This window comes from Silurus aristotelis (assembly GCF_946808225.1).
Source record: "Silurus aristotelis genome assembly, chromosome: 2".
Classification (NCBI taxonomy): Eukaryota; Metazoa; Chordata; class Actinopteri; order Siluriformes; family Siluridae; genus Silurus; species Silurus aristotelis.
Genome location: NC_139575.1, coordinates 25,072,783 through 25,086,963, shown reverse-complemented (window position 1 = coordinate 25,086,963; position 14,181 = coordinate 25,072,783). Strand labels below are relative to the sequence as shown.

The window sequence follows — 14,181 nt, the reverse complement described above, 5'->3', positions numbered from 1 at the left end:
TCAGTGGCCTGGTCCTGCTTCCTCCGTGGAAAAGTCTCCCTGGGGTCATACCTCTCTGCCAGTACGAGGCAAACATACACCAAGCAGAGCTTTTTTTTAATTTACTTTTGTTTTCACACCAGCGCTTTCCTTTTCGGTAATCACTTCAGGGCTTACCCACACACTCGCGGTTCGGGATGGCTTTCCCTCTTGACGTCCACCGGCAGGCACTCACAGACCGGCCTGCCTTCCTGCGGCATCTGCTCATCTTACTCACGGATCGGCACGCTTTCTCTCTTAAGCGCCCGCCTGTTTTTCCTCGCAGAGCGGCACGCCCTTTCCCTGGTGTCCGCCCGAGTGCATTTGCCAGCCGGCACGTCTTTCACCACCGCCCACCCACGCTCAGTCACCATTCGGTGTCCCTTCTGCTTGTCTCTGCTTGGTGGCTCTCTCCTCTTTATTGGCATTGCCGGACCGAAACCGAGCACACTGATTATTCTCATCCGCTGCAGATAATTTCTTAGCGCTTATCCCGTCCGGCTCCGCCCTCCGCTTGCTCACCGCTGGCACAGAGACTAGTCAGATTAAACAAAAAGATGAATGCAGCAATGAACAGAGACATCCTTGATGAAAACCTGCTCCAGAATGCTCGTGACCACACAGGACAACCAGCCTAAGCACACAGCCCAGATAACAAAGGAGTGGCTACTGGACGAGTCTGTGAATATCCTTGAGTGGCCCAGCCAGAGTTCAGTCTTGAACCAGATTGAACATCTCTGGAGAGATCTGAAAATGGCCAAAAACCAATGCCTCAACAAAGTATTGAGCAAAGGCTGTGAATACTTGTGTACATGTGATATTTTTTTTTTCTATTTTAATAAATGTGCCAGATTTCAAACACACATATTTTACGTTGTCATTATGTGGTATTGTTTGTAGAATTTTGTGGAAAATAGTACCGTTGTGGAATGTGGAAAAAGCGAAGCGCTGAGAATACTTTCGAAATGCACTGTATATGCGTTGGTATCGCCATACAGACAGTTACAGGACAGTTTTGGACAGTAAGTCCAATATGAGGTGTGCTGCTCAAGTGTCTGGCAGTAAAGTTAGACGCAAATCTACAAAACTAGAGAACATCCTAAATAGATTCACATTTAAGCTTTTGACAAAAAAGTGGTCAACTTTATCTGACTTTATACTAATTGCATTGCTTAGTAATCTATGTTTCCTTCCAAAAAATATTCCTATCTCCTTTCAACTGTATTTGCATTGTATTTAAAAGCTACAGACATTTCTGCAATGTTATTTAAACATTTCGTGCATCATGAGAAGCACAAACGCTTCCAAAATGCAACATGCCATAGAAAGAGTTCAAAATGATCTCCACTGTTTGTTTGTTTCTGTCTCTGTGCGGGGAATTTAAAGCAGACTTATCTCACATATAATTAGAGCTGCATCTAATCATATCTGAGAGAAATAATCCAAAATCACCGCGAAAGTACATACTAAAACATAGCTCCTCTGGATATTGTACTAACGCTCTCTCTTTTCTTTGATTCAGGCCATGAACTTGGTAAGTGGATTTAGACATTTTCTTGGCTTTACCAAATGCTGCTTAGCAACCCTAATGCCCAGCACTGCCTCTTCCGCCCTCCACAGCCTCAGCCTTCCACATGCATACAGTTTCTGTGAGCTTTGATGTGTCTTTATAATAGCTGGACGTTGCGTCTCCATGCATTCGCTGCTTCACCTTACTTTTGTCCCATGACCTGTTTGCTTCTAGGGACTCGTACGATTTGTGTGGAAAAGATATGGAAATGGGAATTTAGGTTTTCACTACTGTTAGGCGAGTGCTATAACAGCGTGAGAGAGATGCTAAACGTGTACACACTTGCTTGAATTTCTGCTTTAAGCCCATGTTTTTTGTTAGCAATGCCTGCATGCCTCAAATGTGTCCTGATTTAATTATTAGGCAAGGTTAATTTGAACCCGGTTTACTGGCTGTGAACTTTCAGGAGAAAAATAGCGTCCGTTAAACCGGTGCTTAACGGACCTGGCTGTTCGGCTCAGTGCTGTCTCATTTCACAACGTGCGCTCAGGGGCTGACCTGTAGATCACTTCTCCTAACTGCTTCTGCCTGTCTCTTGCTTTTTTTCTGCTTTTAGGAAAACCCAGAGGAGCACTGTAAACAAATTAAACCAGATCAAAAAGTTCATTCATGTTTTCTGTGTGTATGTATACCCATTCATACATACATCTAGTGGGGAACATAAGTATTATACACATCAGCATTTTTATTTTTATTTTTTCAGTTAAATTAAGTTTCAGCGCAGACATTTACATGACATTTTGACCAGACTTTGGGATTAACTCAGGAAATCCACACAAATACAGTCAGTATATTACAATCCATAAAAAAGTGCGGCATTGCAACCTCGTGTCGGTTCGAAAAGGCTTAACCACCTCTAAATTCAAGCATACAAACATCTTGTGTTGGGTAAAGGCAAGGAGCTCGCTTGTGACCTTTGTAACAGGATGGTTGCGCTCCATAACAACAGCACTGGCTACCAACGGATTCCGCAACTCCTAAATTTTCCTGTAAGCACCACCGGAGGCCATTATCCACAAGTGGAAAAACATCAATCCGCCATCGACCCATGCACAGGAGCTCCTTGCCAGGTTTCTGATCAGGGAGTCAGAAAGTTAGTCAGAAAAGCCAGGGACCATTTAGAGAGACCATCCAGAAAGACTTGAAAGCATCAGGTAGAGTTGCCTACTATTTTTTCAGTGGCAACTATAACTGCTGCTTTCAAATCTTTCACTATGACCCCATGCACATTATTTAAGAAAAGGCATGTTCAAACTCATTTGAAGTTCGTTACACAACATTTGAAAAGGCCTGTAAATTACGGGGAGAATGTAGTTTGGTTTGATTATTCAAACTTTTTGGGGATAATACATTATTTATGGGCATTTAAGGACTCCTTACATACAGTTAAAGCACAAACAATTAACAATGAGAAAAAAAACAACACTATACAACCAATAACACGTATACTTGTAATACCGCATTCCATCTTTGGAGGAGCATCTTTGCATATGACCCTAAAATACCATACCAACAGTGAAGTTTAAGGTTGAAACATCATGATATTGGGCTGTTTCTATTATTATTATATATAAATAATTATATAATTAATTATATTATATATAGTACTGGCCAATAATATAGATATTGGCCAGTACCAATATACCTGGACCTTCCAGCAAGACACTGATCTAAAATATACTGCAAGGAGGCTCTGAATTGATTTTTTCATAGAAAGAAATTTGGTTTTGGAATGACACAGTCAATATTCAGATTAAAATCTAAAAGCCCTTTTGTGGAGGGAACTGAAGATCACAGGATTCCTTTCAGAATATAATCAAGATTTAAATACACTCTGGTTAGAAGAATGGACACAAAGCATCACTGCAAACAAATCTTTTCACCAAATAAATAAACATTCTAGTTCGATACTATTTTTTTTCTGGTATCACTCCATGAAATATGGATTTTAATATAATTTCTTTAACTGCATACATATCTTTTAGTTTTTAATGGGTGGTCAACAATTCACATGAATTGTTGCATTGGAACAATGTTTAAAAAAATCATGTTTAATACTTATTTTCCCCACTGTGCATACTATTTCTAATATTTGGATTCTTTATGTGCTCTCTGACTTCCTTCTTTGGCATTCTAGCTGACATTGTCAGCATTTGTTTATGTTTTTGATGCTTTTACATCATGGGTTACATCATAAACAATAGACAGTTTGCAGAATTGTTCCAAGCGCTGCATAATGAAATGCAAAGTTTAATCTTATTTAACTCCTTATCCAACTTTTTGTGTGTACGTGGGCAATAGCATTCTACTTTTCTGACTAGTGCGTCTTGCTAATTCTTAGGATCAAGCATCCAAAGACAAGGCTCTTCAGAATATGGCGTCGTTGTCCTCGGCCCAGATAGTGTCTCCAAATCTGATCAAGAGCCAGCTTCCACCACTGCCCCAGCCACCTTATGCACCTCCACCTCGGGTCAGTAATGCCCCTTAATGCCCCCCTAGCTCATACCCTGGATCACATACACACTAATTATCTATTTACAACTTTTATTTTATTTATTTTTTTATTTTTTTTCTGCTTTTTATAGTTTTGGTCAGGTCCAATTCCAGGACAGCCTGGACCCTCTCAGGAGTAAGTATCATTTTCTAAAATCTGTGTAGTCAATGTGTGGTTTAGTTTCGAATAACCCCACGTTATGCATACCAATGTGCATATTGGGTAAGGAGGCACTGTGAAATGTAGCATAACATATATGTAAAGTCAAGGGAAATGGTGCACCTCACAAATGACACTATTGTCTAACAGTACAACATTATTGTTGTTACAGCATCAAGCCTTTTGTACATCCCTACACAAACCTATCCGGACCTGTTCCACCTCCCATATCTGGTACGCTTTTACTGTGTGTTTGCTGTGTGCATGTCTTGTTTGTGCTGTGTTTCACCGGTGCCCCTTTTGTGCCTGCTGTACAGCGTACGAGCCCTTGGCACCCCCTCTGCCCCCGGTCGCCACTGCCGTGCCTGTGTGGCAGGACCGCACCATCGCCTCCTCCAAGCTGCGCATGCTCGAGTACTCCGCCTTCATGGAGGTTCCCAGAGACCAGGACACTGTGAGTGACTGCACAATGTATATCATCTTAGACATAGGTGGCCTTCTTGAAAGTCAAGCGAAGTCAAGTTTATTTGTATAGCGCTTTTTTTTTACAACGGACATTGTTTCAAAGCAGCTTAACAGAATTGAACAGTTAAGGTGAACGATGTGTATTTATCTCTGACGAGCAGCCGTGCCGAAAGTCACTCCTTTATTTTAGTGTATCTAGTTTGTAAAAAATTGCCTAGTAATATTTAACTGGAGTACAAAACTTAAATATAATGCTCTACTTTCCTTTTTACAGTACAGCAAACATTTGTTTGTGCACATCGGTCAGACCAACCCGTCATACAGCGATCCCCTGCTAGAGGCAGTGGACATACGGCAGATCTACGACAAGTTTCCAGAGAAGAAGGGAGGGCTGAAAGAGCTTTATGAAAAGGGCCCGCAAAACGCCTTTTTTCTGGTTAAATTCTGGGTGGGTATTTTTCACATGCTGGAGAGGATTAATATGACCAATCCTACCGAAACGTAGATAAATAATAAGGATAGAACTTCAGCCAAGAGTTTGACCTGTTTTGCTTATGTCATTTAGGCGGACCTGAATAGTAGCGATATGCAGGACGGGCCGGGATCTTTCTACGGCGTCAGTAGCCAATACTGCAGCACTGAGAATATGACCATCACCGTCTCAACAAAAGTCTGCTCATTTGGCAAACAGGTGGTGGAGAAAGTAGAGGTGAGTTTATATTCTAATTGATCTATATAGCATACAAGCCCTCGAAGCATGTTGATTCACAGTAGATAATGATATTGAACATTAAACTGGCTGGTGTGGTCCAGCAGGTGGTAGTAATTCATTGTGCAGTGATTCTGAATCCCTCTTACACATACATGCCCAGCTTTATATTGAATTTTACTAGACCCTCATGGCAATAAAGAGTACCGTATTTTCCGGACTATAAGCCGCTACATTTTTCCCACGCTTGCAACCCCGTGGCTTAAACAATGAAGTGGCTAATTTATGGATTTTTCATGGGTTTTCCCGGTTTCACAAGCTTCAAGCGAAAAAACTGAGCCCCATAACATTAGACCAATGAGATTGCCGAACGGGTTCAGGTGAACCAATGAAACTCTTTATATTAAATCAGATGCGCTCCCACTGAATCGGGCCGCACCACATCATAAATATGGATGAGGTTCCTCTGACGTTTGACCTGCCGCTCACTCGGACTGTCTACAGGAAATGCAATTCGTCACGCTGAAAACAACTGGGCAGGAAAAAACACACTTCGCCTGTGTTCTGAGCTGCACGGCATCGGGAGAAAAGCTTCACCGATTGTGATTTTCAAACGCACGACGATGCCAAAAGAAAAACTCCCAAGAGAAATTATGTTTAGATACAAGCCGTGTAACAGACACTGTCTTTCGTTAAAGCCTGTGTAAAATTCATTAGTTTTAGTGCAGACAGGTGCGGCTTATTTATGTTCAAAATAAAAATCTTTGTAAAATTCAGTGGGTGCGGCTTATATTTGCGCTTAATAGTCCGGAAATTACGGTATTTCATCTGAAATGTACAAACAATTGATCATATTTTCTCGCATATGAATTTGACTGACAGACGGAGTACGCACGAGTCGAAGGAGGAAAGTGTGTGTACAGGATCCACCGCTCGCCCATGTGCGAATACATGATCAACTTCATCCACAAGCTCAAGCACCTGCCTGAGAAATACATGATGAACAGCGTCTTGGAGAACTTCACCATTTTACAGGTTTGACAGGACAAATCTTTTTTTTTTTTATTTTTTTTTTTTTTATATCTAAATATGTGCAGATATTTGTGATACAGTTCTAACCATCCTATGAGTTTTTTTAATGTTTTCTTCTTCTTTCCAGGTGGTGACTAACAGGGAAACACAGGAAACTCTGCTGTGCATAGCGTTTGTATTCGAAGTGTCGACGAGCGAACACGGGGCACAGTACCACGTCTACCGTCTCATTAAAGACTAGCCACTCTGCCAGAACGGGTTTTGCCAACAGACATTCTGTCTTTTTGTCCAGACGTCAGAGCAATACACCAGCATGTAGCCAAGAACGGAGACGTTTGTCGTTTCCGTACCGATTCAGGTAAAAGTGGATGGAGACTCAAAAAAAAAAAAAAAAAAAGAAAAGAAAGAGTCACGCACAAACGGAAATTAGAAAAGTAGTATTGCTCTGTTTAAAGGACAGTGTTTTTATTTTTTTTTATTTTATACATATTTAAATGCCTTAAAAACAAAGTGGGTCTCACAGGTTTTACTGCATACAACTTCTAAATGTAAATTGTTTTGGCTCTTTCTGTTATACTGAGGGACTATGAATGTTGAACACGTTGGCAGGAAGGTGAGGTTTCAGCGTTCGAAGACAACGTGTGTCTTTAGGCACACAGTGCATATTCGAAGGGTAAAGACATGGGCAGAAACGGATTTCTTTCAATAGGACAGGTTCGATGAAAAGATACTGCTACTGTTTCTCCTACATGGGAACAATATAGAGCAATAAACTGAATTAGCAAGAGTTTGAATCAGAGGACGTACAGTTTGACATGTAGTGCGCAATATTTAAAGGCAACAAATTATTATTATTTCTTTCTCAGCCCATGTAGAAAGTGAGAAACACTGCAACTTTTACATATACATTGACCTGCCCTTTATCTAACAAGAAGGTGTCAGAAAAAAAAAGAAGGTTTACACGCCCACTATACAAGTCGGTGAAAATCACAAGTGCCTCTGTCCAAAGAACTCGGTGTGGGTGACATTCTGAAGTGCCTTTTGACTACCTCTTGAGATAAATCAGTACAAATATTTGCTAGGGTTTTGATACTAGAGCATGATTTAAGCAATTACATTTTAATCAAATGTCACTTCAGTTCTTTGTTCAGTTTGTTTACTTGTAGCGAGTACATTGAAGCACGAGTATGCATTCGATTGGCCTTGTTACAAATAGATAAAGACATATTTTCCTAAAATGAGGTTAACTGAGTGGATAAATTCATTGTCAGCATGTCGATGTGTTTAAATCTTTCTGCTAACACAAAGAAGATGGCTTATCTGTGGCTGCCTATGGGTCATTTTTTGGATGGTAGTGGTACTATACCCCTAAATGTTCCTTTTTTTTTTAATGTTTGTTTGTTTTTGTTTTTTGACAATGGAAAGTCCTGCCTTTAGTTATTGTGTTCTCTGGTGCTTTTGGATCATTAGAAGAGATTCAGCAAAATTAAACTGTGCCTAATCTGAGATTTGACTTCTCCCACTCAAGCCTTTTTGCCATACATCTTTTTGGTGAATGGAATATTCTTTGGGCATGCCAAAGTAAATACAAACTGTTCTATGTATTTTAGTCTAATAATTATTTTTAAATTAAGAAGTCCCTTCATCCTTGCATTGTCATCCTATAGTCTACGTAGTGGGGAAAGCTGTCCACCCTTTGTTCTTTACGAAAAGTATGGTACCATATTGTTTCTTATAAAAATAATAATAATAATAAAGTTTGAAAAAATGTAACTGTTTAAACTGAAACAAAGTGCACACAATTTGTTTCCCGGTTTACCATTATGCTTCCACTGCAACAGAAGAGGCTTGGATGAAATATATAGTTGCAGTTCCTGTGCTGACAGTATTTTTTAATTCATTAAATTCCTTGTGAAGGTTTTGCATAAGCTTTAATTGAACTTACTGAAGATAGAATTAATGATTTTTGAAAAGAAAAAAAAAAGTCCAGAAATTCATTTATCAAATCCATTCATGTTGCATGGTACTTCATGGTAAAAGGACAGTGACATGTTTAAGTACTCCTAAGCTATCATTGGAATGGTACAGCCGTAGCCTATAAATGGTGGCGTCTGTGAAATTTCATAGCTTCCTCAAATGTACTTTTTTTTTTTTTTTTTTTTTAAATTGTTATTAATTATTAATTTTATGTTTGCTCTTTGACTTTCAGTTAATGCTGTTTGCATCAATTGAAAATTGTGTGTTACTGTTGAGATTTTATATAATAATCTAAATGGTGTTGGAGTTTTCTTTCCCTCCCCCCTCAATACCCAGTAACGGTTCACTGTGATCTTGGTTACCAAATGTGCATTGAAGTCATTTATATTATATACAATGTGAGGGTTTTGTACAATATTATCTAAACAACAATACCAATACAGCAATACCAATAAAAAAAAAGTCATGCTCCCCTTGGGACATTTGTGTGATGAAATATTAGCCTGTATTTTCCTACTTGACATGCTTGACTCTGCTGTATAGCTTCGACTTCAGCTGGTTTTGTAACAGTAGTCAGCGAGGTTATTATAATGCACTCTAGTAGTTCTAAGTAAATATTTAGTCATTTTAAAAACAACTCCAGTTCCAAAAAAAAAAAAAGTAAAGCTGTGTAAAATGGAAATTAAAAAACAGAATACAATGATTTGCAAATCTCAAATCTATAATTTATTCACAGTAGCACACAGTAGCATAATGCTGAGAGTGCATTATACTAAATAGAAACAGCTGGTGAAACGTTTTGCAACTAATTTTGTAAGCTTTCAAAGTGTCAGTAACATGATTGGGTGTAACACAAAGAGGCAGAGTATCTGTTAAGTAAAGATGGGCAGAGGTTCCACTACATCATCTATTCATTCTGATTAGTTTTGAATGCCCTAAATGACCCCATTAACTCAAAGAAACCTTGACTATGTATATAAACTATCGTTCTACCTCCTTGTGTTCTGGACCACAAGTGAACTATTTATCTGGAACCATGCACTCCTTAGGCAATGCATTTCATAGATAGAACTTAAAATATGTACTGATACCAAAGTAAAAACGCTTGCTTGGTCAGACCTATTCTTAAGACGGTTATAAACAAACAGTGATGGACAAGGAAGAAAATGTAATTCGTTATTGAACTTAAGTACCTTTTTCACGTATCTGTATTTTACTAAAGTAGTTCTATTTGGGGAAACTACGACTTTAACTTCACTACATTTCAAAGTCAAATATTTTACTTTTTACTCAACTACATTTTGCAAAATCAGTTATTCCTTTTTATTTATAAGTGGATGAAAAAAGGTAACTGGTCAATCATGCAGCAATCCACCAATCTGTGTATAGCGTGCTTTGTTTTGAACTTGTTTCAATTGCCTCTTGCTGGTTTCTACTTAGCACAAACATACAGTGGAGCAAGCAGAACTTGTAGAGTAATAAATTATGTTACCTTAGGTCCAGATTACGTATGTAACCATGGTTACCTGAGGCTTTGGGCATGCCTGTGCGTTGTCCACGGTCTGAATCACGTGTATAATAGTGGAGTGTGCTCTGACACCGAATGGAGTGGGGAGACCAGAGGACTCATAAGAGGAAGAAACAGCATCCACAATCCATCTGCTGAGCATGTGCTTAGTCGCAGGGAGAGTCCTACTCGGAGGGCCATAGCAGATGAACAGCTCCTGCGACTTTCTTCAAAGTTCTGTTCTGTGGACGTATATTTCCAATGCTCGCACTGGACACAGTCGGTTAAGCTTTTCCTGATCTGGGGCCTAAAAGGGAGGAGAGGAGAATGCCTGGAGCCTAATAGGTTGTGGGACAACCGAGGGAACAGACACTGATCTAGGGTAGAGGAAGGCACTGGCCAGGCCTGGAGTAAACTACAGGAAAGAAGGGGCCACAGAAAGGGCCTAAAGATCCGTGCAGGTTCTTGCATGCATTTGAAAGCAAATACTTTTACTGGAGTAAAATTTTTCCTAGTGTATCTCTACTTTACTTTAACTCAAGTACATAGTTTGTAAAAGTGTAGTGTATTGTAGTGACCAAGTATACTTTGTCAACCACGTATCAGCCGCTTACCATGTGAGAAGATCACGAATATAGTTTTCTTGGCATGACTTCCAAGCGGATCATGTTTGTCTAATCAATTCAAGAGTAGAGCAGTACATTACTTCTCCTGTTTAACTTTCTGGTAGGTCCTTTATATCATATTGTTGGTTAATTTTGCTTTTCTGGCTATTATACAGGCAGTCTTTTAAATCGTGTCTTAACTTCCACAGTTCCTTTAAATGACGTTGAAACTGAAACGGAATTCAGCATTAGTACAGCTAAAGGAACATGATGGAATTTTGTAAACGATAGCACAGACTTCTTTATGATATACGTTCAAACAGTACATGCTATGGATGCAAAGTAATAATACCTGTCACCCTCCACAACCAGCGCCTTTAATAAATGTCAGCAAAGGTGGGCAGTTGTATTCCAATGATGTATTGTGTTTACCTGCTGCCTAATGGTCACAAGCTGCAGCTGTTGTAGCATACTGTGATATGTAGTTTGTAAAGATGATTTCAATTGTACTGGTAGAAATTCACTATTATATGAGGAGCAAGATAAGCATTCTTCATTCACCTCAGAAAGAACAGGCACTCATACATTTTTGTCTTGAACTTGTCTACAAATTTGGGGTCGCAGGAAACGTCAGCAGAGATGTGGAAAATCAGAAACACAAAGCTAGACACACTAACTACACCAGTTTCCTTATTAAAGATAGGGATGGGTTTGTAGCTCCTCTATGTCATCTGGTAGTCCAGAATCAGTTTTTTGGCTTTATGCGTATTGTGGTGAAGGTTGTAATTGAATCCTATTTTAACCAGCTCCTGAATCCGTCTACCCTGTAGGCTGTCTCTTCATAACACAATATTATTAACACAATATTATCTTTTGATAAAATGCGAAGTGCATTTAAAAAAAAAAAATTCTTCTTTACATCAGTGGTGGAGTCTTGCCTTAAGCTATATTTACACATACAGTGACTCACACTGACAAAGCAACTAGAGATCAATTTTTAAAGATAGCTGTCAACACATGCGACACCTACTATTGCCGCCTCAATGTTAAAGTGTCAGAGAATTTGTTAAATACTCACACATTCAACATTCTGTAGCTTTGAAATGAAAATCTAAACTGCTAATGTTAAAAAAGTAAAAACGTATAAAAATTAAGTTGGGTTAACTATAAACCAGACGAATGTCGACTCAAATTGATTTAATTATTACATTATTTATGCTCAAGATTTATTAGTTAACTTTCCTTATTATGCAAACTGTAAAAACTTAGTATCTTTTATTGTAAATAGAGGTTTGAATTCAGTTAATTTAAAAACTCAACTTTTTAACTATAATCTCAATTCCAAATAAGTTGGAACACTGTGTAAAATGTAAATAAAAACAGAATGCATTGATTTGCTCATCTCATAAACTAATTTTATTGTAAATATAAAAAAAAAATCATCAAATTTTTCAACTGAGGAAATTAAACATTTTATAGAAGAAATAAGGTAATTAAAAATGTTATGGCTGCAACATGTTTCAAAATATTTGGGATGGGGCAATAAGTCTGTAAAAAAAATTTTTTTGCAACTAATTAGGTTAAATGACAACAGGTCAATAAGATGATTGTGTATAAATAGAGTATCTGAGAGTCTCTTAGAAGTATATTAAAGTTATTTTCAGAGGACAGTAAATCTATACTGCTATACAAGCTGCACATTGACTGCTCTAAAATATTTTAAAGGTTTATTTCTATAGTATTTATACAACTGTTTTTTTCCCTTAAGAATTATTGAGTAAATTAATAAATAATTATTTCTAAAGTCTAAGTCATAGCAACCAAACAGAACCTCTTTTTATGACAGGGAAATGTGATGGGAATACACAAAAAAAGATGCAAAAATCCTTCCTAAACAAAGCTATATGTGCACAATCCTAGTAGAGATGAAGAATGAATACATTCTTCGCACCACAGAAGGAACATAATGGGTCAATGTCTGGAAATATCTTTTTAAAATAAAGCTTGGTGGCATAGAAGAGATTAAGTATTTTATAAGATACACCCTTAGCCTTGTTGGTAATTAAATATTTAGGAGAGAGGGTCCACCCTTTTCTCCATGTAATGAGATAAAAGGATTCCAATAGGACAAAATATCGGGGAAGAAACGATCTCGTTCTGAAACAGATGTCTGATTCATATATTAGAGGTTAGAATTAGAATCCGTCTATTCTTCACACCAGAAGGAGTGGACAAAAAAACAGCCGTTCAGATACTAGTTTTAAAAGGATGATCTATAGACAAAGAGATCGGAGATTTAGCTGAGTTATTTAAAATCAACTTAACTGCATTAGGAATGGCATCTGTTACAACAGCAAACTCCCATAGGTAATAGGAGTAATAGGTAAATTATATGTGGACAGAAATTCAGAGTAAGAGAACAGGTGACTATCAAGTCAAGTCAAGTCATGTTTATTTCCATAGCGCTTTTCACAAAAGACATTGTCTCAAAGCAGCTTTACAGAATTTAACAGTTAAGGTTCTGATTCATCAGGACTGAATAATTGAGATACAAACCTATTATTATTATTATTATTATTATTATTATTATTATTATTATTATTATTTTAACAAATCTGGGAAAAACAACTATTTATTTTTATAAAGAATATCTTGATTGTTCCAGATATAGTAGCGATGAGGACTAAAGTTATGTTTATAGATCAGGTGCCAAGCCAAAAGCACTTACTTATGAAAATTGGAAAGTTTTAGGGGCAATTTAAAAATATTGTAATTACACAATAATAACAAAGGAATGCCTCCCACCTTAGAAAAAAACAAGGTTACAGTCCAAACTGAACTGGGGTTTTATAAGATCTGTCTTACCCAATTTATTTTAAATGTATTATTTAAGCTTGCAAAATCTAGAAATGTAAGAATACCACTTTCATTATGATTGATAAACACAGACTTTTTGATATAATGTTTTGCACCTCTTGACTGCTGCTACTGCTGTTTTTGCACTGCATTGTTTTTGTTTACATATAGACTCGGTTATAGTCCTTATAGTCCGCTTTGCACAGTACTGTATATTCAGAGTATACAGTAGGTTTACTGGTTGGCGCTATCTTGGTATCTGTATTGTCCCACACTGTCTTGTGTTGTCTGTCTATACTGTTTGTCTGTCTGTCTGTACTGTCTGTCTATACTGTTTGTCTGTCTGTTTGTACTTTCTGTCTATACTGTTTGTCTGTCTGTTTGTACTGTCTGTCTATACTGTTTGTCTGTCTGTACTGTCTGTCTATACTGTTTGTCTGTCTGTTTGTACTGACTGTCTGTACTGTTTGTCTGTCTGTCTGTACTGTCTGTCTATACTGTTTGTCTGTCTGTCTGTATTGTCTGTCTATACTGTTTGTCTGTCTGTTTGTACTGACTGTCTGTACTGTTTGTCTGTCTGTCTGTACTGTCTGTCTATACTGTTTGTCTGTCTGTCTGTATTGTCTGTCTATACTGTTTGTCTGTCTGTTTGTACTGACTGTCTGTACTGTTTGTCTGTCTGTCTGTACTGTCTGTCTATACTGTTTGTCTGTCTGTCTGTATTGTCTGTCTATACTGTTTGTCTGTCTGTTTGTACTGACTGTCTGTACTGTTTGTCTGTCTGTCTGT

The 14,181-nt window shown here is 38.0% G+C and overlaps 1 protein-coding gene across 6 annotated transcripts in view; it reads left to right on the top strand.

Annotated features, from left to right (window-relative positions):
* Window positions 1–8,191, top strand: part of tead3b (TEA domain family member 3 b) — a 30,047-nt gene extending 21,856 nt beyond the window's left edge. For 3 of the 6 annotated variants that reach the window (XM_083530592.1, XM_083530591.1, XM_083530589.1), the window contains 9 exons: window positions 1,541–1,552; window positions 3,930–4,058; window positions 4,174–4,217; window positions 4,414–4,475; window positions 4,559–4,695; window positions 4,981–5,154; window positions 5,272–5,415; window positions 6,298–6,450; window positions 6,575–8,191. In XM_083530592.1, coding sequence (XP_083386718.1) covers window positions 1,541–1,552; window positions 3,930–4,058; window positions 4,174–4,217; window positions 4,414–4,475; window positions 4,559–4,695; window positions 4,981–5,154; window positions 5,272–5,415; window positions 6,298–6,450; window positions 6,575–6,688 — 969 coding nt within the window. In that variant the 3' untranslated portion in view covers window positions 6,689–8,191. The remainder of the gene's footprint in view (window positions 1–1,540; window positions 1,553–3,929; window positions 4,059–4,173; window positions 4,218–4,413; window positions 4,476–4,558; window positions 4,696–4,980; window positions 5,155–5,271; window positions 5,416–6,297; window positions 6,451–6,574) is intronic. The other 3 variants (XM_083530594.1, XM_083530593.1, XM_083530590.1) reach the window with 1 other exon arrangement.
* The last annotated feature ends 5,990 nt before the right edge of the window (window positions 8,192–14,181 follow it).